The sequence below is a fragment of the Xenopus tropicalis genome, chromosome 9 (genome assembly GCF_000004195.4).
Source record: "Xenopus tropicalis strain Nigerian chromosome 9, UCB_Xtro_10.0, whole genome shotgun sequence".
Taxonomy (NCBI): Eukaryota; Metazoa; Chordata; class Amphibia; order Anura; family Pipidae; genus Xenopus; species Xenopus tropicalis.
Window position 1 is genome coordinate 58,726,851 of NC_030685.2, and position 23,395 is coordinate 58,750,245.

Sequence of the window (23,395 nt, forward strand, 5' to 3'; positions counted from 1 at the left end):
TTGCTGACATTAGACCAAAAGGCTCTCTGAACGCAGGTTTCAGTATATATCTTTAATGGGAAATACAGAGAATACACAAAAGTCAGCACATCCATACAGATAATGGAAGCTGCACACGGCAGTCTAAGGGGTTCTCAGTCAGCAAAAAAAAAAAGAAAGAAAAAACACACAAGAGAATTCACCATAGGTGGCCATACACGTTGAGATCTTCTCTTGATAAGGTGGGCAATATTGGGCTAATTTTATTGCTTGGCCCTAGGCCAAACAATCAAATTACAACGGCAGGCATAGGTGGTCAGACTTAGGACCACATTAATGAGCTAATGTGGTCCCCAATCCAATGGGAAAATCAAACCTGCCTGATCAACACCTGGCAAATTTTTCAGCCAGGTATCAATCGGGGAGGTAGTCGAGGGGCACCATGCATGGGCAAATATGCTGCCAAATTTGTCTAAAGTACTTCCACCGGCAGCTTAAGCCTGCCTGTGTATGGCCACCTTTAGAGTATCTCAAAGATTAGCTCCCCTCAAGACTTGGACAGTGCCTTTGGGATAATGGTGGCCATACACTTTACAATTATGATCTTTCCAGCGACCAATGGTTTGTTTGTAGCCTACACCACTGTTCAGAGATGAACCATCAGATATGCAGGTAGAAACTAAAGAATCCCACCTCTGATGATTCAGTACTAAACATTTGCCAGTGCTCGACCGACCTTCAGTGGCGCATGATCAAAATTTTCCAAGCAGCCTGATCGATAAAACAACCAATATCCATCTTTTCCAATATCCATCTTTACCAATATCGGTTGCTTCATCTCCTGCCATACCATTTATCGATTATAACACGAAACAAAGTATGAAAATATTGGTACGTGTATGGCCACCTTAAGATTCCAGGGTGTCTGTCTAAATCTGGCTTTCACCTTAGCCAAAACAAGCACTAAGAACTAATCATGTGGAAAGGTTGAACTCACCATGTATTTTCAGCTTTACAGTGCATTACAATATAGTACTGCACACAGAAGGGACAAAATAGATTTAATGCAAGATGTGTCTGTTATTGTTGAACCAGATAATATCATTTAGACATAAAGCCCCCATTTGAATTTGACCATACAAAACCAAACAATTAACGGAAACAGATGCTGAGACCAAACAGCAAAACTACTGAAAACAAAATAGTGTGCGTGTACCCGCCAGCCAGAAATAACCTTTGTGCACCTTTGTACATGGTGAACATTGTTATGTAACTTTTCTCTTTAATCTGCAGTTATCTAGACTATAGATAGGTCAGTGTGTGTTGGGGTTTGCTTGGAAGGACTGAACATGATGGACTTTGGGCTTTTTTTTAACCCAACTTAACTACGCAACTTGCAAAGCTGATCTTTGTCAGCGCCATTGGCACAACCAGTAACATTTATAGCATTTCTCTGCAATACTTTGAGAACTTAGAAGGCTTATTTGAAGATCATATGAACACATTTCCCAATATCCCTGACTGAAATCAGTTCTATTTTATTAGGTAGTCTTGGGCCTAACAGATTAAGATGGACACACAGCTGGTGACCGTTTTCTTGGCAGACTACTGGGATCATTCTCACTCTCAATTTACTGGAGGATAGTTAATCCGCGAATCTTAGTATTTTTTATTGGCAAGCAAATTTAATTAATTTGTGCCCTTTTACAAAAATTCTGCTCAGATTCCGGGTTCTGAGTTGAAATATTAAACAGAACAAATACAGAACAAATGTAACTTGCTACTTTGTTGGTGTAGGATATTCCACTGGGGTAATTGTACCTTTCCCATGTACCCAAAAGAACACGTGACTTTAAAATATATATATAAAAAAAATATACAGAAAAACTAACTCACTGGAGCGGTGAATGGTAGAAGTGGTGGTAAAGTCAAAGGTTGTGACCTCCCTGTTTCCATACTGCAGAATGCTGATCAATTGCCCCTCATACAGGATTCCAGGTTTCAAGCCAGAGATGGTATAAGAGTTCAGGTGTCCTGGAATAGTGGCTTGTTTCCATGGGCCAGTCTTCAGTTTCTGGTAAATAAAAGAAGCCATTTAATAACCTTGTGAGACCTATCCTGACCTATGTGAAAGCTATTACAACTCACAGCTACTTTGCTGCCAGGCCCTATTTTACCAAGAACACTTGAACTCTGCTCCTTTAAATGGGTATTCCTAAAGCGCATGCAATCAAGTAACTTTGCAAGTTTTGTAGGATTTCAGTTTAATAATATTGTTTAAAATGCAAAAACAAAAGTTTTGTTTTTTACAGTGTCACATCAATGAGCAAACATGACAAAAGTGTTACTATGTCACTATATGCTTTAGTTTCGTGGTGCTTACTATGGTGGGGAACCTATGGCTTTTTGTACACAGGATTCCATTTGCGGCCCACTTCAGCAAGTCACACCCAGAATGATGTCAGACTGGTCCCCAGGAAACAAGGTTTCTCATTATAGTGTTAGTAATATAGGAGGTTATAAGAAAGGTTATAACCACCCATGAAGAAACAACGTTAACTAGTAAAAGACTAAAACTTCCACATATAATGGTTTTCTATAAAAAAAAATTCTGTTTTTGCTTTGCAGTCAATGGATTATGGTAGAACAGCTTTTCAATTGCTCAGGGCAGCAGGAGTTAAAGCAGGCTGAAATCATTACAGCATTGCTTGCTGCTCCTGCCCAAAACAATAGTAACACACTATTACACACTCAAGAAAAAAGTAATCCAATGAAATTTATTTCTGTGTGTTACTGAAAACACACCCAAGAAATAAATGAGAACAATATGGGAAATCCTGAAGTTCCAACAGGAGACACCTGCTGCATTAAAAACCTATTCCAGAAAAGACCACATACTGTTGGTTTGCCAGCCAAAAATGTTAAACCTGCATTCCTTTCAGTAACACGCAGCTTTGGAGCTCAGACAGATGTGCAGTTGACTTCTTATCTCTGCACATATCCAGCCAAGTGTTTTATAAAGGAAGCAAGAGCCTTTTGACCAAGAGAAACCAAATACTAAACAGAGTTTGGACCACTGATGCAGAAATATACAAATACAGCAGGCACCAAAGACCATTCCAAGCAGGATCAATTTCAAGTGGTCAGTAAGCTCCTTCACAAGCTTATCACTGCAATTTATCTGTCGATATTTGCCAAAGATAACATTACCCACTTGTACTTTGTGTGACCTAGCCAAGATTGCACTCATTTATGCTTGAGTGTGAAAGAAAAGCAGGAAAAGTTAGTATAGCCAAACATTTCAGCTCTGAGGATGCATTCCACAAACATAACGTGACCTTTTTACATTGATCAAAATGTAAAGGGATGGAATTTAAAGAAGGACTAAACCTGAAAATCACTGCAGGGTAGCAACCATTATATCCCCATCCTGTGCAAACTAACAAAAATAAGCACTCACCTGCACTGGCGAGTATGGCCACGCACCCTGATTTCCTAGAGGGTCCTTGCGCAGGCTTGGGGTGTCCATGCACAGCATATGAGGACTCACTAAAATTGCTGTATATGTGTACAGCCCAAGCCCATGCAAAGACTCCCTGGAAAATAAAGATAGACAGTGGGGCATGGTACTCTGGAGCCAGGTACCATAGAGTGGTATGTTTTGGAGGGACTAACAAACTGGTACCAGCTAGTGATTAAAGCAGTTACCTATTGTACTGGGCATTCATCTCTTAGGAGAAGAGCAAATGCAAATAAGAAACATGGAACTAATGGAGATTTTTTTCCCACACACAGTGAAGTTAAGCTAGGACTACAAAATGCAGAACAAACATATATGTTTTTAACTATACAGACATTCCAAATCAGATATGCACACCCACAGTGGGAAAACCGTTTCCTGCAGTTTGCTACCACAAAAGCCAATACAAACACCAAAAACGTGAGCAGACTTACAGGCTTCCAGCGCAGGATGTAATTCTTAATGTGTGATGGCTGTGGGGCATTCCACTGTATAGGGTGAGAATTAGGGAAATTGGAACTCTCTGTGATAATAACCTGAACGGGTCCAGTCCCAGCTGAGGAATAAAAAAACAAAGTTGTTAAGACAACTACAGATACAACCTATGTGCATAGTGCAGCAAAATTTAAGGAAAGACTGCAAATGAGATCACATGGCAGAAACCTAAATTAAAAATATACAGGATACAGGAGAAATCCACTATTAATAAAACAAAATGTAGAATATAGAGTTTGAAATCTTTGTATATTACTTGTACTTACTTACACTCAGGGGTTTATGTAATAAAAGGCACTATGTTTGCCCAGGAGCAGTAACCTGTAGCAAGCAATCAGCAGGTAGAATTTATTATGGTTGCTGTTGTGTGTGTGTTTATTCGTAGCACAGGTAAGGGATCACTTATCCAGAGAGATCTGAATTACAGAGAGGCCATCTCCCATAGACTCCATTTTAAACTAAATAATTCAAATTTTTAAAAAAAAAAGGTTATTTTTTTCTCTGTAATAATAATAATAAAAGTATCTTGTACTTGATCCAAGCTAAGATACAGTCAATCCTTACTGAAGGCAAAGCAATGCTATTGGGTTTATATAGTGTTTAAATGTTTTAGTAGACAAAATTATGGAGTTCCAATTACGGAAAGTTCCGAGCATTCTGGATAACAGGTTCCATACCTGCACTTAGCCACTATTTGCGCTATCATATCATGCACCATTCTATGATTGATGTCTTCAAAAAAAACTGAGTTAAAGGGGGATGTAAAGTCAAAATCTTAATCTTAGGGCTATATATAAACAGAGTTAAGTCTTTCTTCAGAAATGAAATGTAGGCCTTGTAATTTGTTAAAAAAAATGACTTTTTGAGAAACAATGTTTTTGAGATAGAGCTAGATTAATAGGATAGAAACAGGTGAATGCTGCCAATAGCATCCTTGTAATGAGCTTCCCTTGCAATACTAAAAACATAAGGGCAAAGTCCCTACGACCTTGAGATAGAGAGAGTACTGTTTGACAGACAAACACTTTTATATGGTCATCAATCCACTCTCAGAGTTGGCTCTGGACTATGTGAACATATTGGTTGTGTAAGATTTCTGAGGATAAAAAAGGCTCAAATAATTCCATGTAAAATTAAAAAGCATTTTTTAATACACAAAAGGATAATTAATGTTGTCTATATACATTGCTCTGGAATGTCCCTAGCATGTATATTTTGTTTAAATAAATTGACTGATGTCAATAGATTAAATTGGTATCTTGGCTTAACATGCAAACATTGTGCTCTGCTTACAGTTGTAGGAAAATAAGAGTTCTTTAGAGGTGAATAATGAAAAATGGCTATAAAACCCTAGGAATTTGATCAGATTAATCATGGGTGGGTTAATTTTCTCAGGCAGCAATAGAAAAATTAAGGACAGTCCTGTAGCCTTTATTACTGCCTGAAAACAGGTCTAAAGCTTCCCACAGCACATTGTTTTCTTTGGAACCCTCCCCTTGAGTTATGAGCAACATACATGCATACCTTCACAGAGCTGACGAGAAGAGAAGTAAGCAGGGAATAGAAATTCAATTTTAACTTAAGTAAATATGACAAGGCTTTGATTGCCAGTGTAAAAAATATTTTTTTAAGCAGGACAAGTTCATGTAAAAAGTTTCTAAAACTGTAACAAAAACAATCCTGTTAATCTTTGTATTAGTGGGAAGTGAGTTGGGTCTACACTTAGCATGATCCACTGGTCCATTTAAAGCGGACCTGTCACCCTAAGAAATAACTCCAAATTATTTTCTATATTGTTAGTTAAGAAAAATAAACTTTACTTACTCTATATAAATAATATAAATCTTGTTTCCTTCTGTCTTGGAATTACATAATCAAAGCAAGCAGGCAGGCGCCATTTTGTGGACACTGATATTAAGACAAGCTTTGTATCATGCCAAAATCTTGTTTATGTGCCAGAATGGAGGACCAGATGCCCATGCACTGGCTGCACAATTAGATGAGGAGGAGGGAGGGGAAAAAGTGAGATGTGCAGTGACATCTAGGTAGTGCTGAATGGAAAGCTAAAGTTATTGTCTGCCCCTCCTCTATGCCTAAGGCATAGAGGCGGGGCAAGCAATATATGATTGACAGCTGTGATTTTTAAATGCCTTTATAATGGGTTTGGATGTGGTAATATAAAAATGAATTTCATGTTTAATTTGAAAGGGACTTTTATTATACAGCTTTTTTTGTCTGGGTGACAGGTCCACTTTAATGAATGAGGGTTAATGTAAATACAAGAACCTGAAATGTTGGATTTACAGCTACTGTTAAACATACAATAAAAACATGGGCATAGCTTATTCTAAACAGGAAGACTTCTTTATCTGCATAATCTAATATTATGTGGACTATGCCACATTAGTTACTTTGAAAATGCAATCTCAGGCTTTTGAAACTGTGCCCTCCAAGATGTAATTCTAAATGATGGTAAAGTCACTACATGTATCATCTTCTAGATTTTTATTTGCACCCATCTGCTGCTTTTTTACACTTCTTCTTTGAACATTACACTGTTATTTCCTTTAAAACTTACTGTATAAACCATCATGTCAGGGATTGCAATCCTATCAATGACCTCCAGTTCATCCTGAGTACTAACTACTGAGTGATTTGCAACAGATTACTCATTTCTAGGTCTGATCAATAGATTGTAGGAGGGTATAGTACATGAGCTAATAGTTAACCTGCTTATCATTTCATTGAGGGGACATAGGACATACTTTTCAGCTACTGATTTAAATTTGGGCTGCAGGTTCCTGGAAGCATGACTGATTAATCCAAATATTTTCTGGTCATGCAAGGGACAAAACCCTGAACGTTGGACCAAGTTTCCTCAGAATATGGAGGTTTGAATTTGGATCAAGTAGCTTATTGAGAAATACCCTGTGTAGGTGAGCAGTAGAGATTTTACCACTCTGCACATTAAAAATGTGGCTACGTGCTGACTAAGTATTCCTAATACTGAACCATCAGCTAGTGTTCAGCTGGTTCTATGTGTCCACAACAATATCAACCAGTTTCATAAAAGCAAAGTTCATAATCCTTCAGTTTGTGTTCGGTATTAGCTTTACTAATGTGCTGCTGAAACCTTATAATTTTGTGTTCACAGGTAAAGAAAAAGGCTTAAGTTAGCTTAGCATTAAAAAAAACTGCTATATATTCATATGAATGAGATATAATTATAAGTTCTCCATTAGAAAACCTAATATTGATAGACTCCTTTAAAAAAAAACAAAAAACACTTGCCTCTCTTTAAGATTACATGATTTTTATGTACTTTTTTTCTTTACCTTCAGTTGCTAGTGGGATGCTGGAACCTATATTTTAATAAGGTATCTTGGAAACAGAGCACAACAGATCCCCTCTGACTTGCCACTAAACTATATTCCCTAGGCAGCAGCAGCTTTTAGCAAATTAGACAAGGACTGAAGAGAGAATTATTGCACCACTTCACTGCAACATGCAACAGAGTTTTTACCTGGGGATGTTGATAGAGGCTGGCAATGCCATTCACCAATTCCTTTGCCATAGCAGTAACACTGGTACCGTACTCCCTGCAAATGCTTTTCCCAGGAATCTCCAATCTGATAGAACTGTCGGGTTTCAGTATCCTGGCATTGGTCTGAAAGAAGTTATACAAATCAGATCAAAGAGCCAGATGGTATTAAACAGATTTTAAATGGTAAAAAAAGTAATGCAGACAGGGACTGTACCTCACACACAAAAAAAACCCTTTCTCAGATATTTGAAAATGTAGGTTTCCTCCTCTATTAAGGAAGGACTATTAACTAAAAAAGTTTATAAAATGTTTCCTACACATTACTTTGCTATACATTTTAATGCATCAGATATGTAGCACAGAACTACAGCAGAAAAGAAAAATCCATCTTCCAGACAGCTAAGTGCACCCTATTTATTAACCCCCAACGTTTATTATAATATCCTATATCAGAACAGTAAAAGCTTGCCAAAAGGCTATGAGATTTAGAGAGTTTATCAAATGCAGGAAAAGATTAGATCCCATCACAATAGGACATTTCCTTAAAGCAATATATAAGGTAAAATACAATCAATGAATGATGTCACATCCCATTAGTGCCCATAAGACATGCTGAAAGTATGGCACGCCCCACACAAAAATGTGAAATATGTTTTAAAAATGATCCTATCTGCAACATGCCCGCCAAAATAAATTTGTAGTTTTCCTTTTTTTATTATACATTGTTTTTCAAGCCATATATATTTAGTTAAGAAAAAATTCTGCCTTATATCAACAGTAAGTGACTTATGTACAGTTTACTAACTTATAAGATAAACTAGGACAAAGAGCTACTTAAAAAGTTAGTGTAAGTAAAAGAAACTTCTGTATCATTTACCCACCTATAGCATCGCACTTCCATCTGCCACGACCCTGCCCATAGCAGGTACAGTTCATCATGTGTCCTTCCTCATGGCGTTTCGTAAAAGAACTGTTCACATCATAAGTTATCCCATCCACAATGCACTGGTCTGTTTCAGAGAGCAAAAAGAGAGGGCATTAGGGCACTGGCACACATGGCAAGTTTGGGCGCATTGTAGCACACCTGCAGAAAACATGGTCACCTTAATAGATGTTTTGCATGCACATTCCTTTTCTAATCAGGTTATCATGACTTGAAAATGCTTTAAAGCATTTCTGAGCAATAATTGCTCTTATTCCATAGCCCTTTTCTTTGAAGCAAATAACTTACTGTAGACATATATTGTTCTCCATAAGGATAAAAAAAAATTACAATAATTGAAACCAATAAAAAATTTTTTTTACCTTTAAGCTGAGAATAAGCCACACAAGTCCATTCCCCACGACCATTTCCAACACAAGTACATCGCATCATGTGGCCTTGATCATGCTGCTTGTCCCACTGATCACCAACTCTATACATGACTCCCTCATTAGTAGTGCATATTTCCTCATGAGCTATTGGAAAGAGAAGCATATTTGACAATTAAAAACACTGGACAATTGAAGGTCCTCTTTACAGGCACTCCATTTACAAGCTAGTGTCTACAGATTTAAAGGAGAAGGAAAGATAAAAACTAAGTAAGCTTTATCAGGAATGGTAAAGCTTTCCTCAGAATAAATATAATGTTCTAGCTTGCACTATTGTGACTAAATTTATTGGCAATAAAATGCCTTTCCTTCTCCTTTAAGACTAACACCATAATGAATGTGACGATGGAGGTTACGCATTTTATAGGCAGTCGTAAAAAAAAGCATACTTTTGATTTTCTTCAGTCTAATTAAATCCTAGGATATTTTTTGGAGAAAATTTTGAAACAAGGAAATGTATTCTAGGTGGTCCTCCTCACCTGCCATGGGACAGAATCCAAATTTTTGATCGGCATCATAGTTGGCAGTAGTCCCGCACCACTTCATACTGTCCCTCCGACCTTCAGAGGTGCAGTCTGTATAGTTGCGGTTGTTGTACAAAAATGGAAAGTTGCAAAGAGCTCCATTGGAGTTACCACCACGTGTCTGTACAAGTGCTGGGAAACATAATTAAAATATTTAGCAAAGGATATCTGACATTTTTCACTACAGCTCATGAAGAACGTGGGGATTTCAGTACAAATGGATTAGCCAGTATTCATTTGCGACATTATTTCCTTAGAGGTTATGTTCCAGTGATGTACAAAAAAAAAACATTAATAAAAAAAATAACAAAACATGTGCACTAATGTGCACTCTTCCCTATGTGTTTGTTTTAACTTTACAGTTACTTACCACGCTGCTCATTGCAGAATGAATACTTCTTGTCAGTGTCATAGTTGGAGGTTGTTGCACACCACAATTTTCCATCCTGACGACCCTCTCCTGTGCAGGAATAATAGGTCTTGCCATCATGAGTGAAAGGAATGGCACATGGCTCACCATTGGCATTACCACCAAATGTGATGGTTTCAACAGTTTCTTCACAGCTCACACCATTACCAAGGCAGGTACAGAGCATCTGCTTGCTGCCCTGTGCCTTCAGCCATCTCATACCCAAAGAATACAAGACCCCATTGTCAGTCACACAGTGACCATAGGGCTCCAGCTCTGAATCAGGCTGGAAGAGGGTAGTTTGAATGTTTGTGATGGGGTTTGAGCCAGTACCTAAAATAGAGGGGAGAAAATATGGAACATTGTTACTGTATATAGAACACAGCTTAGCAGAACTTTAATCAAACAAATTAGTATTATGGCTTACCAGTTGCTTGTGCAGAGGAATGTCTATCACATTTCCACTCTCCTCGCCCATTGCCAGTACAGATACATTGCAAGAGATTTCCTCTGGTGTCAGTCTTACTCCATGAATTTCCAATTCTATAAGAAGTTCTGGTGTCCTGGTCATTGCATCTGTCTGCCAAAGCACAGAAAAACCCACTTTGTGATAAAGGCTGACTGTATTCAGGTTACAAAGAACATGGATATTATGTCCCTAGGTATGTAGGAAAGGTTGGACTACTTGAAGTTAAATGGCTGTACTAGATTATGTTACACTATTTTGGGTTTGGTTGGGTTTGCCAGACCAGAAACTTACTTTTGGAAGAACATGTGATTCGTCCACTGCCTTCTCCCAAGCATGTACAGTCCACCATCATCCAGCCCTGATAAGGCTTTTCCCAGGTCTGACCAACTACATAGGATATCCCAGCTGTGTTATCATAGCATCTCTCAGCTAACAAAACATAAATGGAGCCAAGAGTTATAGCTGAGAGGCAGAAATGCAATGGGGGAAAAGTCACAAATGACAGAAACATGAGGCCAGTCTGTCTGAACCAGACAGACAATTGGAAAATTGTTAAAAGAAAGCCATATGAATTACAAAACTGTAGGTGAACCGCAATTTTAAGTCAAAACAGAATTATAACCAGATGTGTGCTGAAACAGAATACTGTAGCTCAGCATAAGAAACAAAAGGAATTACAGAATACAAATAGAACATAAATATTACAGACTTTGGGCACTGGAGCCCATTTACTAACAATCGGCAAATTTTCTTCACAAAAGTAAATAACTTTAACCAAATGTGGTGCCATTATTTAAAAAGGGATCCCGTTCTCAGCCTGAAAACTATAGACCTGTTAGTCTGACATCAGTAGTAGGAAAACTTTTGGAAGGGGTAATAAGGGATAGGGTACTTGAATACATTGCAGTTCACAATACTATTAGTTTGTGCCAGCATGGTTTTATGCGTAACAGATCTTGCCAGACTAATTTAGTCGCCTTTTATGAGGAGGTGAGCAGGAACCTTGATGCTGGAATGGCAGTTGATGTCATCTACTTGGACTTTGCTAAAGCGTTTGATACAGTACATCACAGAAGATTAATGATCAAATTAAGGAATATTGGCCTAGAACATAATATTTGTAATTGGATAGAGAATTGGCTGAAGGATAGAGTACAAAGAGTGGTTGTAAATGGAAAATTTTCTAATTGGACCAGTGTGGTTAGTGGAGTACCGCAGGGGTCAGTCCTTGGTCCTTTGCTTTTTAACTTGTTTATTAATGACCTGGAGGTGGGCATAGACAGTACTGTTTCTATTTTTGCTGATGACACAAAATTGTGCAAAACTATAAGTTCCATGCAGGATGCTGCCGCTTTGCAGAGCGATTTGACAAAATTAGATAACTGGGCAGCAAACTGGAAAATGAGGTTCAATGTTGATAAGTGCAAAGTTATGCACTTTGGTAGAAATAATATAAACGCAAACTATCTACTGAATGGTAGTGTGTTGGGGGTATCCTTAATGGAGAAGGATCTAGGGGTTTTTGTTGATAACAAGTTGTCTAATGCCAGGCAGTGTCATTCTGTGGCTACTAAAGCAAATAAAGTGTTGTCTTGTATAAAAAAGGGCATTGACTCAAGGGATGAAAACATAATTTTGCCCCTTTATAGGTCCCTGGTAAGGCCTCACCTTGAGTATGCGGTGCAGTTTTGGGCTCCAGTCCTTAAGAGGGATATTAATGAGCTGGAGAGAGTGCAGAGACGTGCAACTAAACTGGTAAAGGGGATGGAAGATTTAAACTATGAGGTGAGACTGTCGAGGTTGAGGTTGTTTTCTCTGGAAAAGAGGCGCTTGCGAGGGGACATGATTACTCTGTACAAGTACATTAGAGGGGATTATAGGCAGATGGGGGATGTTCTTTTTTCCCATAAAAACAATCAACGCACCAGAGGTCACCCCTATAGATTAGAGGAACGGAGCTTCCATTTGAAGCAGCGTAGGTGGTTTTTCACGGTGAGGGCAGTGAGGTTGGGGAATGCCCTTCCTAGTTATGTGGTAATGGCAGATTCTGTTAATGCCTTTAAGAGGGGCCTGGATGAGTTCTTGATCAATCAGAATATCCAAGGCTATTGTGATACTAATATCTACAGTTAGTACTAGTGGTTGTATTTATAGTTTATGTATGTGAGTGTATAGATTGGTAGGTGTGGGTTAGGTGTGCTGGGTTTACTTGGATGGGTTGAACTTGATGGACACTGGTCTTTTTTCAACCCTATGTAACTATGTAACTATGTAAATATTGACTTTCATTATTCCACAAGCCATGACCTGATCAAAGCTAACCAACAGACTGCTCACTATACTCTGGCAGATTTGCTTATTGCTTCTTATGGCTCTGGCACACGGGGGAGATTAGTCGCCCGCGATTAACTCCCTGTTCGCGGGCGACTAATCTCCCCGAGTTGCCTACCCCTGCCATCCCACCGGCGAACATGTAAGTCGCCGGCGGGATGGCAGACGCGGCGGCGCGATTTCGCGCAAATCGCCCCGCCGCGTCTGCCCTAATCAGCTGCCTACCCTTACAATAAAACCACAATTACTTGAATACTGTTATTAACAAGGTAGAAAAAGCAGTAAATAATTTATTAATTGTTTTCTACACATAATATTGATGTATGCACTAGGGAACCCTACAATGCGCTGTATCTTTGAATGAAATTTCATCTTATCAGATTTAATTTTTATAGTAACAGATTTCTGGCAGCGCACTTCCTGCGTCGATCTGTAAATTGGTTTTCAACTGGCAAAAAATACCAGTTATACTCACTTTTAAAGCAAGCCAAGGTTTGCTGCCCTGTACACTTAATATTTTTACAGCTTGTAAACAGAAAATGTAGGATAAGGCCGTTGTCGGCATGAAAGTTGCATCTTAAATATTTAGCACTGAAGTGTAAAACATCACACAAGGGTTGCAAAACTGATAGAAAGAAGGAACACAAGTCTGTCATAGCTACAGTGGTTTAATAAAAGCTAAATCGTATTTGGGGTTTACTCTAAAAATCTGGAATTTACATGGCTGACTATCACTAACACACCAGAATACAGTCATCCCTTCTCATAGTCTGTTATTTGAAGAAAAAAAAAAAAAGAGCCTAAAAATAAATAAATATTATATATAATGTCCTATTAAATTGTTAAAAAGTTAGTGTTCCTAAGGTTAAATTGAAAAGTATACTGAATATCTATTCAAACATTCTGCATTACAAAAGTTGTAAAAACCACTGTCTGAGAACAAGTTCTTTAGAAGCAATCTCTTTGCCTTATGCTGTACCTTTAATTATGCTTCTAAAATGTAATGATTCCACTACCCATGTGTGCTACAACTGTCACACACACACTAAACTGTATCTTGAAACACTCAAGCTGCCACTGGCTTGACACTTCATGAAGCATGATGGGTCCTACTTTTTAGTTAAAGCAAAAATGAAACTAGCATGTTTCCCACTGAAAGAAAAGGTAAAATGTAGAGGGGAAAAAAAAAAAAAAAAGGATACATACCAACGGGCTTGCAGGTCCATTCTCCTTTACCATTTCCAAGGCAGACACATTCTAGCATATACCCCCCAGTTTCATGTGGCCTGCGCCAGGTGTCCCCAATCTTATAAGACTGACCTCCTTCATGGCAACGATCTATAATAAAATGGCACAAAAGGCTAGATTAAAGACAGAGAAACTGAATGATATACAAGACTTTCTCTGTTGTATGAGACACGAGTTACTTGTAACCCCATAACAATAGCTTGTGATTTAATTTTGTCCTGTGAAGCCTAAGGATAAAGTCCATAAGTTTAAATTTTAGCTGTAAGGACTATGCTAAAGCCAGTAGAGAATACAGTGATATTTTATCACTATATCATCTAAATTAATCCTGAGAGCTTTCTGGTTTACACTATACATTAGGCAGGGATATAAACCTAGTTTTACTTTAAGTATTACTCCACAGTTCTTTGATGTTACGAGCCTGCAGTGGCTCAGACCACAATATGCATCAATTATCTTGGCTCAACTAATCTAAGCTAATGTATGTTAGGACAAATAGCTTAAGCTTCATTTTTTACAAAAAAAAATGAAAAGTCCTATGAAATCTGTATTCAGTCCACCCCTGCATGAGCAACATCTGGTATCTCCCCCTGGAAGAACAAATTAGCACCTTTAACTCCCAAAACAAGCTCCCTAATTTGCATGCGACACAGAAATCCCTGGGCACGAATTAACATGCCGCTGGGAAGTCAAATGGGCCAAAAGGTGGACTCAAAAGAGGAAATTAGTGGACTGTGGTTAAACTAATTAGAACGCTGTCTGGAAAGTACAGGAAGGTGCAAATTTCAAAATAACACAAATAGCCATCTGAGCAGAGAGGAACAGATCTACAAGTTAAACAAGGTACCATCATGCTACTATGTAACCACACCATCACATTTTTAAATTAGAACCACATACTTACTTGCAATTGTACAGCTAATGCGTCCCCTTCCAGCTCCAATACACGTACAGTCCCAGATCATGTTATCCTTTGGTCGCTCATATGTTTCACCGACCCGGTAAGTAACACCAGTGTATTTGTCAAAGCAGGTCTCTTCAGCTGTGCGAGAAAAAGAAATAACATTGTAGCTGTGGATACGTGTAAAGGATCATTGATTTCCATCGGGAGGCATTATACCCACAAAACTATATGATTCAGAACATTGCTTTATTCTGTTACATACAGTAGTTGTGTGTCTCTGACATTTTTCTCTAAAACTGTAGGTCACTTACACTCTGGTTTGCTTTCGCAGTTGAAACCTCTGCCTCCGCCATAACAAGTACACACCAGTGTGTTCCCTAGGTAGGTGCGCTCCCATTGCTGGTTGATTTGGTAGTACTTGCCATTGTCATAACATCCTTCTACAGAAGTACAGAAAATCTCAGTTACAAAGAAAATAGTTTAGCTTTACTTCCTACTACAAAACAACCTATGTCCCTGAAAGAGAAATATGATGTTTTAGGTAAAAGTTATAGAGAAATATTTTCCCACAGTTTTAGGCCTTGATGACGGACACATTGTTCAGAAAAATATACGTACTTTAAATAACGGTTACAATATGTGCTTGATAAGATAACTGCACTGCAATTTGCTTTTTATGTTTCAAAGAACAAATTGCAACATTTGTAAACTTTAAACTTTGCTGAAATTGTAAAATAGTGGCAAAATGTTCACATTCTCCTGAACAGGCTTTTAGCAAATGCCTTTTAGGTCAATGGCACACATGATGTTCTGACTACCACGTTAACACTCAGTAAGAAGCACATTAGTCAGACTGCCCAATCTTATTTACAGCTTTCACACTGAAATTGCATCACCTCATCGACTGGCATGCTTCAGTGTATACACAATTCATCCCTGCATGACATAGGCAAAGCATCTCATTTATTTGAATTAAAAGGGTGTTTTGAGTTTGAGTGCCGCAGTTCTTTTCCAATACAGCAGCACACCATAGGCCTTAACGTATGATCTGTAGTTCTCTGACTATGAGGCATGGCTAGTTCTGGGAACAGATTTAGAGACCGCATACCAGTTTTTGCCAACCTGAATACAATGTAAAATGCAGCTGCATCCTCAATGCAGAGCAATCTCTGCACTACAGAAGTTTGACTGTAAATGGGGACAGTACTCAGCATATCAAAAATATATTACTGCTGCATAACACAGAAAGGGTCATCTTTGCAGCTACGAAAAAGACCAAACACCTTATCTTTGAAACACCTCAACCAACATTCAGGGCAAAGACACACACTGCAATTACTCGGCACAAATTTTTAAAAAGTTGCAGTGACTAATCTGTGAAGCAAAAAACTGTGCACAATTAGTCACAGCAACTTATACAGTATCCTACAGTGGGAAAGGCACCGCAATTAGTTGCTGCAACCAACTTTTTTAAAAGTCGGGGTGACTAATCGCCCCATGTGTCTTCACCCTAAGTCTTGTCTAGAATAGCAACTGAAGAATGCCCAGATCGTACCTATGCAATCTGATAAGAAGAGGGCCGCAATTTACAAAAGATGCATTTTGCACAGAGTTTATTAATACTGAGAGAATTACTTTCTTGCAAGCAGTAACAAAGACAGTTCCTTTGAATTTGATTGCTATGTCATTAGATCTAAAGCCATAAAGTAATGGTGTTAAGAGAGGTGTAATAAGTAGTGGCTTTTAGATAACCTCTGGCTACAAAAAGTTAATGACAGAACAGTGAACAAAAGCAGTTTATTGGTAAGCATCTCTGCACAGCTGGTTACGCCTTGTTCATTGTTCTTCTCCTCCATTAACATGCCTGAGGAACAGAGTTTTCCCAAGGATTTTAGTAGTTTATAAGCCCTTGTTAAGTGATAACCCACCCACTCTTTACAAAATTGCATTTCCTCCGGACAGGAACACAGGAATATAAAAGTCTCTGCTATATAATGTTGTTGTTGGGAAAACAGTACACACATTCATGCAAGTACCTTATTACCCAAACACCAAGAATTTAAGAGCGCAAAGTGCTTTATTTGTAGACATTGCTAAAACCAAGTTCTCTACATCCTTGGCACCGGATCAGTGTCCGCCAGCTGTTTGCCTGCTAAAGCAATTACTATGCACATTTAACTGCCAGTATCAAGCCACAAGGGATGGGGAACTCCTGCATTGTACAGATAAAGTGCTGTACATGTTATTTGATGCCAAGTAGATACTCTTCTTTAGTAATGCAATGGCAGGACCCCTTTAAGAGCACACTGTAAGATTTCTTTATTTATATTCAAGATAAGAGGTTTTTTTTTTTTATTTATTTGAGCAATCAAATAAGGATTTATAAATGCTATGGGCTGCAGATTTATTATACCCTTATGACATGTGGGATCAAGTTTTCTTTAGTTTCTTCTCAAGAACAACAAGCAAAGCCTGCCAATCTGCACTGCAGCGTGCTCTAGTTTTTAATATGTATTTATAGCATGAAATGCTCTGTGCTCAGCTGATAGCAGGTCAGCATAGGGAACAAAAACAACGCCAAACCGCATACATGGAAACATCTGCCTATTTAGCAGTAACAGGTCAACTTTTTTTTTGAAGAATGTGGTTCCCTGAGAGTTCTGAGCCATATTAGGGCAGGTTCACACTAGGCAACTTTTTTTAAGACAAATTAAATTGCCAGCCAAATGTGAATCGTGCAGTCTGGATAGCCTCAATTGCTATACAATAAACAGTCATTAAAAGCAGTATTGTTCCACAGAAACAGGATATTTATTCAGTAAGACAGCGGCCAATAAATATTGCACTGGCTTACCTCAATGCACATAGGTTATGACATAACAAGGTAAGGACATCCCTACAAAATGAAATTTCTATTTAAAAGGAAAACTTAATAAATATAAATAAAATAAAATGTAAATTGCATTATAATGTCCACTTTTAAATTTAATTAACACTCTGCCTTGTCACATGAATTCCATAAACACAAATCACCCTTTACTTGTTGGCACAGGGAAGCACTGAGAGTAGTCCTAGCCACTAGATTATTGGGCAAAGAAAAAAAAAATCGGTTTGTCAATAGTGCATTGCAAATTGCTGAATGATTCTGGAATCAGCCAATCAGAGCAAGTGCAGTCTGTCAGACACTAGGGAGTAATGTTTCAACACTGGGCAAATTTACTAATGGGCGACCCATCGTGACCAATCAAATTTTTGTATTCATTGGTTCTACATGCCGATGGCTGAAAAAAAGCCAGTAACTGCCCAGTGTTGATAAATGAGACCCACTAATGAATGAATGTGTTGCTTGAAGCCATAAATTCAGTCAAGGAATTCACATATAAATACATAAACAGATGGAAAAAAAACAGAAAAAAGAATATTCGTAAACAACGGTGATTAATTGTTGCTTATCAAATATGAGTGCAGAGCTGGTTTTCCCCCTCATGCCTTATATTGCAGAATAGTTCTTGTTAACTCACAAAGCCCGACCAAATGTATCTGTGATCATTTACAAGAGTATTTAAGAAGTTCATGGCTTAGGATGTGATAGTTAATAGGATTTATATTTAAAAGAAAAACCTCAAAAGATCTTTCCAATTTAATTTCCCATTTCATTTGTAAACTCTAATTTAAATGTAATGAAAACTCTTCTTTGTCCCAAGGAAACCATTACCAGAAGCTTCTCTGTCCTTTATTAATATTGAGTGAAAGCAAAACCTCACAGAAGCTATGTATTGCATGAACAGAGGAGTTCCAATGATGAATGAGTTGGGAGATTGACCTGTACTATGTAACATTATTAGCCCCTCTGGGTCATACACAGGAGGACCAATTTCCAGCAGCCTGGCAAAATAAAATGTTGCCTAATTCTCTTTGCAGGGGTCATACCAATGCTTTGTTAATTAGTAATTCCAAATCTGTAAAGAAAAATAGCTTAATCCATCTGGGACAAACACTACACCCATTTATGTGGGCGTTAACTTATGATTCAGAAATGGAATGCTTCTGGATTCATTATTTTTCTTTGAAAAAAAAACCAAAACACATACTTTAGAAAAAAAGAAAATACAATCTATATTAAATAAAAGCTTTTGCTAGTAAATCAACAGCCATGGACAACTGCTGGGGCTGGGTTGAATATCATAGAAAGTAAGACTATTGCATCTATATAACAAACTTTAGGGGGAAGAACCCACAGAGCGGTTCAGTTGCCCGCAATACATCTCTGCTATCCGGGGTAACTAAACCAGGGCAAAATGGTTTTCCACCGGCAGCAATAGAAGTCGCCAGTGGAAAGCCTTTTGCGAGAGAGATACTAGTAGCGGCTACTTGTCACGGCTACAAAAACAGACAATGCTGATTATTTACTGATAATTGTCCCTACGTGTGTTTTAGCAGAGGCAATTCTCAGAATGGTCTATGGCAAGGTATTTTCTGGCATTTAGTAGACGTGACAAGTAGCTGCTACTAAGTAGCTCTGTGTGTTTTACCCTACACAGTCGGGTTGAAACTAGAGAAATATTCATGATACATTCTACAGAATTACTCATATAATATTAACTGGATACTGTAGACCATATGGCGCAATTTATTGGCAGTTTCAATAAAGCAAAAGTGTTATGTACTTAAACCCAGTGCCCAAGCAGGAGTACAACAGATGCACTCACAGCAGAACACATTTCCTAAATGGCAATTGCTAAATACACATGGACACACAATATGGCTTATAGCCAAAAACTGCACACGAAACATACCAGCAATGGTGCCAAAGTAAGTCTTTACTGACTTTGCACCAGATCAGACTACATCACATAAGGCCTCGCAGTGCTGCTTAGTCACACCTGAAACCCTAGCAAGTAACATTGAAAACAACAGACCTGAGACAGTGGCTTGGGGTTTATCCAACTGAAATAAATTGAAACTATGATGGCAAATATTTGTCAGACAAAGCATAAAATAAGCTCCGCTGAGCAAAGCCTGTAGGCAGATTTTATTGAAGACTTGGGAAGGCTAAGCCAAAGATGGTGGTATAATACATTATAATGGCATTGCATCTATGCCACCATGCCAAGTGGTCTGGGGCATTAAACAGGAAATTGAAACTGTACTTTTTACTATAATCTGTGCTGGGAAAATTATATATGGAACTGGCACTGAATTATCCAGCCATGTGCTCAGGGATGTATAAAATCTGTATTTTATCTTGCCACATGCTGTTGAGTATCATACATGAAAATGGCACTACATTTATCCAGAAAGGCGTTCGGGTGCAATTTACTTGGGTGTTCCAGGGTATTATACATTGAATTGGTCCTAGGACACTATGAAGGAACTTGTGTGAAAGCACTACCTGGGTCAGTGCTTATGTACTGAAACAGCAGTGAGCTAAGAGCTAAATAATAGGACAGGTAAAAAAAAGTTTTAGAATAAACCAATGGGTAGTTAAATAAACCAACCAGAACAAGAAATATTTTGGTAACTTAGATTTAATTGGCCACAACACAGAGGTTAGTAGTCTGATTTTTAGTCTGAGTTTCTGTAGCTTTGGAAGCTTTAGCCCTACCAAAGGTCAATAGAAAAGAACCATGTATATTCATTATTTACAGGGCCACTCCTTACTCAGACTTACAGTTGTTCCTATAAGAAAGAACAAATTCCTCCAAATATACCATCATCTTGATACAGTGAATCTGATGTATGATTCACCAGAAATGTCTTTGCCCATTAGCTGCACACAGAACTTATGCATAACAGATTTACACTGTACCAGACCTTTTAGTAAATGTATTTGTGCCAGAACGTTCCTTGAGGAGCAACACCCACAGCACACACCATTACTAATTGGTCCCATTTGTACAGATCAGGAATACATTTGCTCATCCCTGGCTGTACCAACTAAGTTCTTTTAATTAGCACAAACTCCATTAGATCTGTAGTCAATGTGTAAACAATGACCAGACACTGGAAGCCGTATAAACAGCGCAAAAGAACCAAAAAGCTTAGTCTAACTATATTTTAAACCTCAAATCCACAAAAGTTTTGTGCTGAGATTAATACAGTGTTTCTATGAATTCCACTGCACATCATCAACTGCAGAAACTCCAAATCATTCCTATTGCTTGGTATCCACAGGCATTAATATGCAGGGCTGTAGAACTCAGCATGGCTACCACAGTACAAAATGCTTGAGGGTACAAGCCTTTTAACAGTTAAATTATGATCCACTGGTAAGGCAGAAAAGATGAAATCATATTAGATCAAATTGGCCAACCATTACTCTGTGGAGCACCTCCAACCAATTGCTTTCATCCCTTGAAAAAAAATCACATTAGATGCAACTGCTTAAAATAGAAATTCCAGTCTTGGAAGTCATAAGTCCTTGTATTGGACCACTGACTAACCACAAATCTTCTGGTAGTGGCAACTTGCCACATACATGTATTCTCAAAACTAATAAAATCTGGTCCCCTCAACAATCAATCAGCATAATACATGCAATTGTCTAGTAAAGGAAAGGCTAAGAAGTCTGTATGCCCTGTAATGTATACTAACAAGGCAGTTTTGCTACCACAATGCTATAATGACAAGCCATATCATTGGCCATTGGACCAAAAGTCATCAGAAAACATATTTTTTTAAAAATTGGCGATCAAGCTATATCCCCTTGTTAAATACACAATTTCACCAGCAGCCCATATGTAGCACAGAAACAGGGTGAGTGGAGAGGTAAATTAGTGTGTGGGGCAGGCACACAGTGTAGTACTATGGTGTAGCCTGATATCCTGCCTGAATCCCTCACCAGTCTGGAATAGACATTAGGCATGGCCACAGGGAGGGGTCAGACTACAATGTAGGGAACTGATAAAAAGTCAATGCAAGGCTGCAAAACGACCACAGACAAAGATTTCTTTGTACATATGTGCACTGTATTCTCCATTTCAGAGATGCCTGTATCCTTAAAAAGCATCATATTTAAAAAAGTATTTCAAGGAAATCTCCTCTCAAAAAAACACTTTCTTGCAGAATGAAAGAAAGTGTAATTCAAAGCAATTTTCCAATGAACATTTATGTTATGCTATTTGTATATGGAATTGCAGTTGAAAGCAATGTATAAGATGGCACACCTTCACGTCTGTTAAGTAGCTGGGTTATGCTACAGAGGCAGCAGAGGGATAATGCTTTCAACAGAAATTACATTTACAGATAATTCAAGGCCACTGACAATGTTATTGAAAAATTTATTATAATTACATGTGCTTTCATTATTAAAAAAAAGTTTTTTGGCTAAGGTTTCCTTTAAGGTAAACAGGTATCCATCACTTTATGCAGTGACCATGTAGAAAGCAGGCGATACCCTGACAAAGATAAGTTATCCCCAGCAGAACCCAGGCAGACCCCCGACCCCCGACCCCCTCCTTACTCTGCTGGCTGTCCGGTGATCCATGGGGTTGCACTACTTGCTGCTGCTGCGCCTGCCTGCGCTTCTTGCTTGATGGGGCGGAACGTACCACTGCACACAGGCACAGGGCTAGGAGCAGCCCGGTCAGGGCCCCCCAGCGCATTTTTAAATCGCCCCGGAGACTATAAAACCAATGGAACCGCGGAGCCGAAGTCTTTTTATGGTGTGCGGATTTACTGACGCATTTCCCAGTGAAGTTCTGAATAAAGGGTACAAAGCGGGGTCAGGAATAACTAGCAGTTGAGGGAAAGGAAAAGAAAGCGATAAAAGCGCAAAAGGTGCGAGACGAAGCTTCGCTAAGACAGAGGCAGGAGTCCGGCAGCGCAGTATATATATACGCACAGAAAGGAGAGGGAGCGGGGGCGAGCCGCAAACTGTCAGGCTACTCTGTGATTGGCTGGAGCGGAGCTAAATAAGTAGGGGGCGGGCTCCCGTACTGACGGGGAAAGTAGAAATGTGGGGCTTTGTGGGGGCGCTGGGTGGTTCGTGAAAGGGTGTTTAGCGTTTGAGATTTCTTCGGCCAGACATTAGAGCAGACAGCAGCAACAGCAGTAGTCCCGTTACTCAATGGCCTCACACTCAGGTGTGCGAGTGAATGGGAGGAGAACACCTACCGCTACACAGTGTGGTACTGGCCGTGCTCATACGCACCCTGAGCTGTAGTTTCATAGCAGTTCCACATGATTATGTTTGGTCTTATTATGAACAGCTTCACCACCAAACTAATGGCCCATTAAAAATATATTTATTTTGTAAGAAAGCTATAAAAAAAAGTCCATAAAGCCAATGGCTACTGCCTGCTGGGGGACCAGTATAGAGGACGGTATTTCTATATAGCTAGAAGCCATATGCATGAATCATTGTATCTTCTTTGCTTTGGGTTTTTATAGGGGCACCAAAAAGATTTTGTTGGGGGCCCAGTAGCCCCAAATTATTTTAATGTATAAGTATTCCCCTTAGCCTGTCTTGCTCTATTTCAATAAATACACTATTTTTTAATCTGATTCTACATCATTTACTAAACCACCCACTCCCAAGTCTTAAATAGAAAACCATAGCTGTCAAACAAATTGCTTCCGCCTATGTGGGGAAATCGGAAT

At 38.7% G+C, this 23,395-nt stretch overlaps 1 protein-coding gene across 5 annotated transcripts in view; it reads right to left on the reverse strand.

Moving 5' to 3' along the window:
- The window catches only part of fn1 (fibronectin 1), a 45,709-nt gene extending 23,090 nt beyond the window's left edge, over nucleotides 1-22,619 (reverse strand). For 4 of the 5 annotated variants that reach the window (XM_012970496.3, XM_012970494.3, XM_012970493.3 and 1 more), the window contains exons 1-13: nucleotides 22,257-22,619; nucleotides 15,106-15,234; nucleotides 14,795-14,932; nucleotides 13,849-13,980; nucleotides 10,603-10,740; nucleotides 10,270-10,422; nucleotides 9,804-10,175; nucleotides 9,389-9,565; nucleotides 8,844-8,996; nucleotides 8,420-8,548; nucleotides 7,518-7,661; nucleotides 3,934-4,055; nucleotides 1,876-2,053 (exon numbers count right to left, since the gene is read on the reverse strand). In XM_012970496.3, coding sequence (XP_012825950.1) covers nucleotides 1,876-2,053; nucleotides 3,934-4,055; nucleotides 7,518-7,661; nucleotides 8,420-8,548; nucleotides 8,844-8,996; nucleotides 9,389-9,565; nucleotides 9,804-10,175; nucleotides 10,270-10,422; nucleotides 10,603-10,740; nucleotides 13,849-13,980; nucleotides 14,795-14,932; nucleotides 15,106-15,234; nucleotides 22,257-22,398 — 2,107 coding nt within the window. In that variant the 5' untranslated portion in view covers nucleotides 22,399-22,619. 5 annotated transcript variants of the gene reach the window in all.
- Between the last annotated feature and the right edge of the window lie 776 nt (nucleotides 22,620-23,395).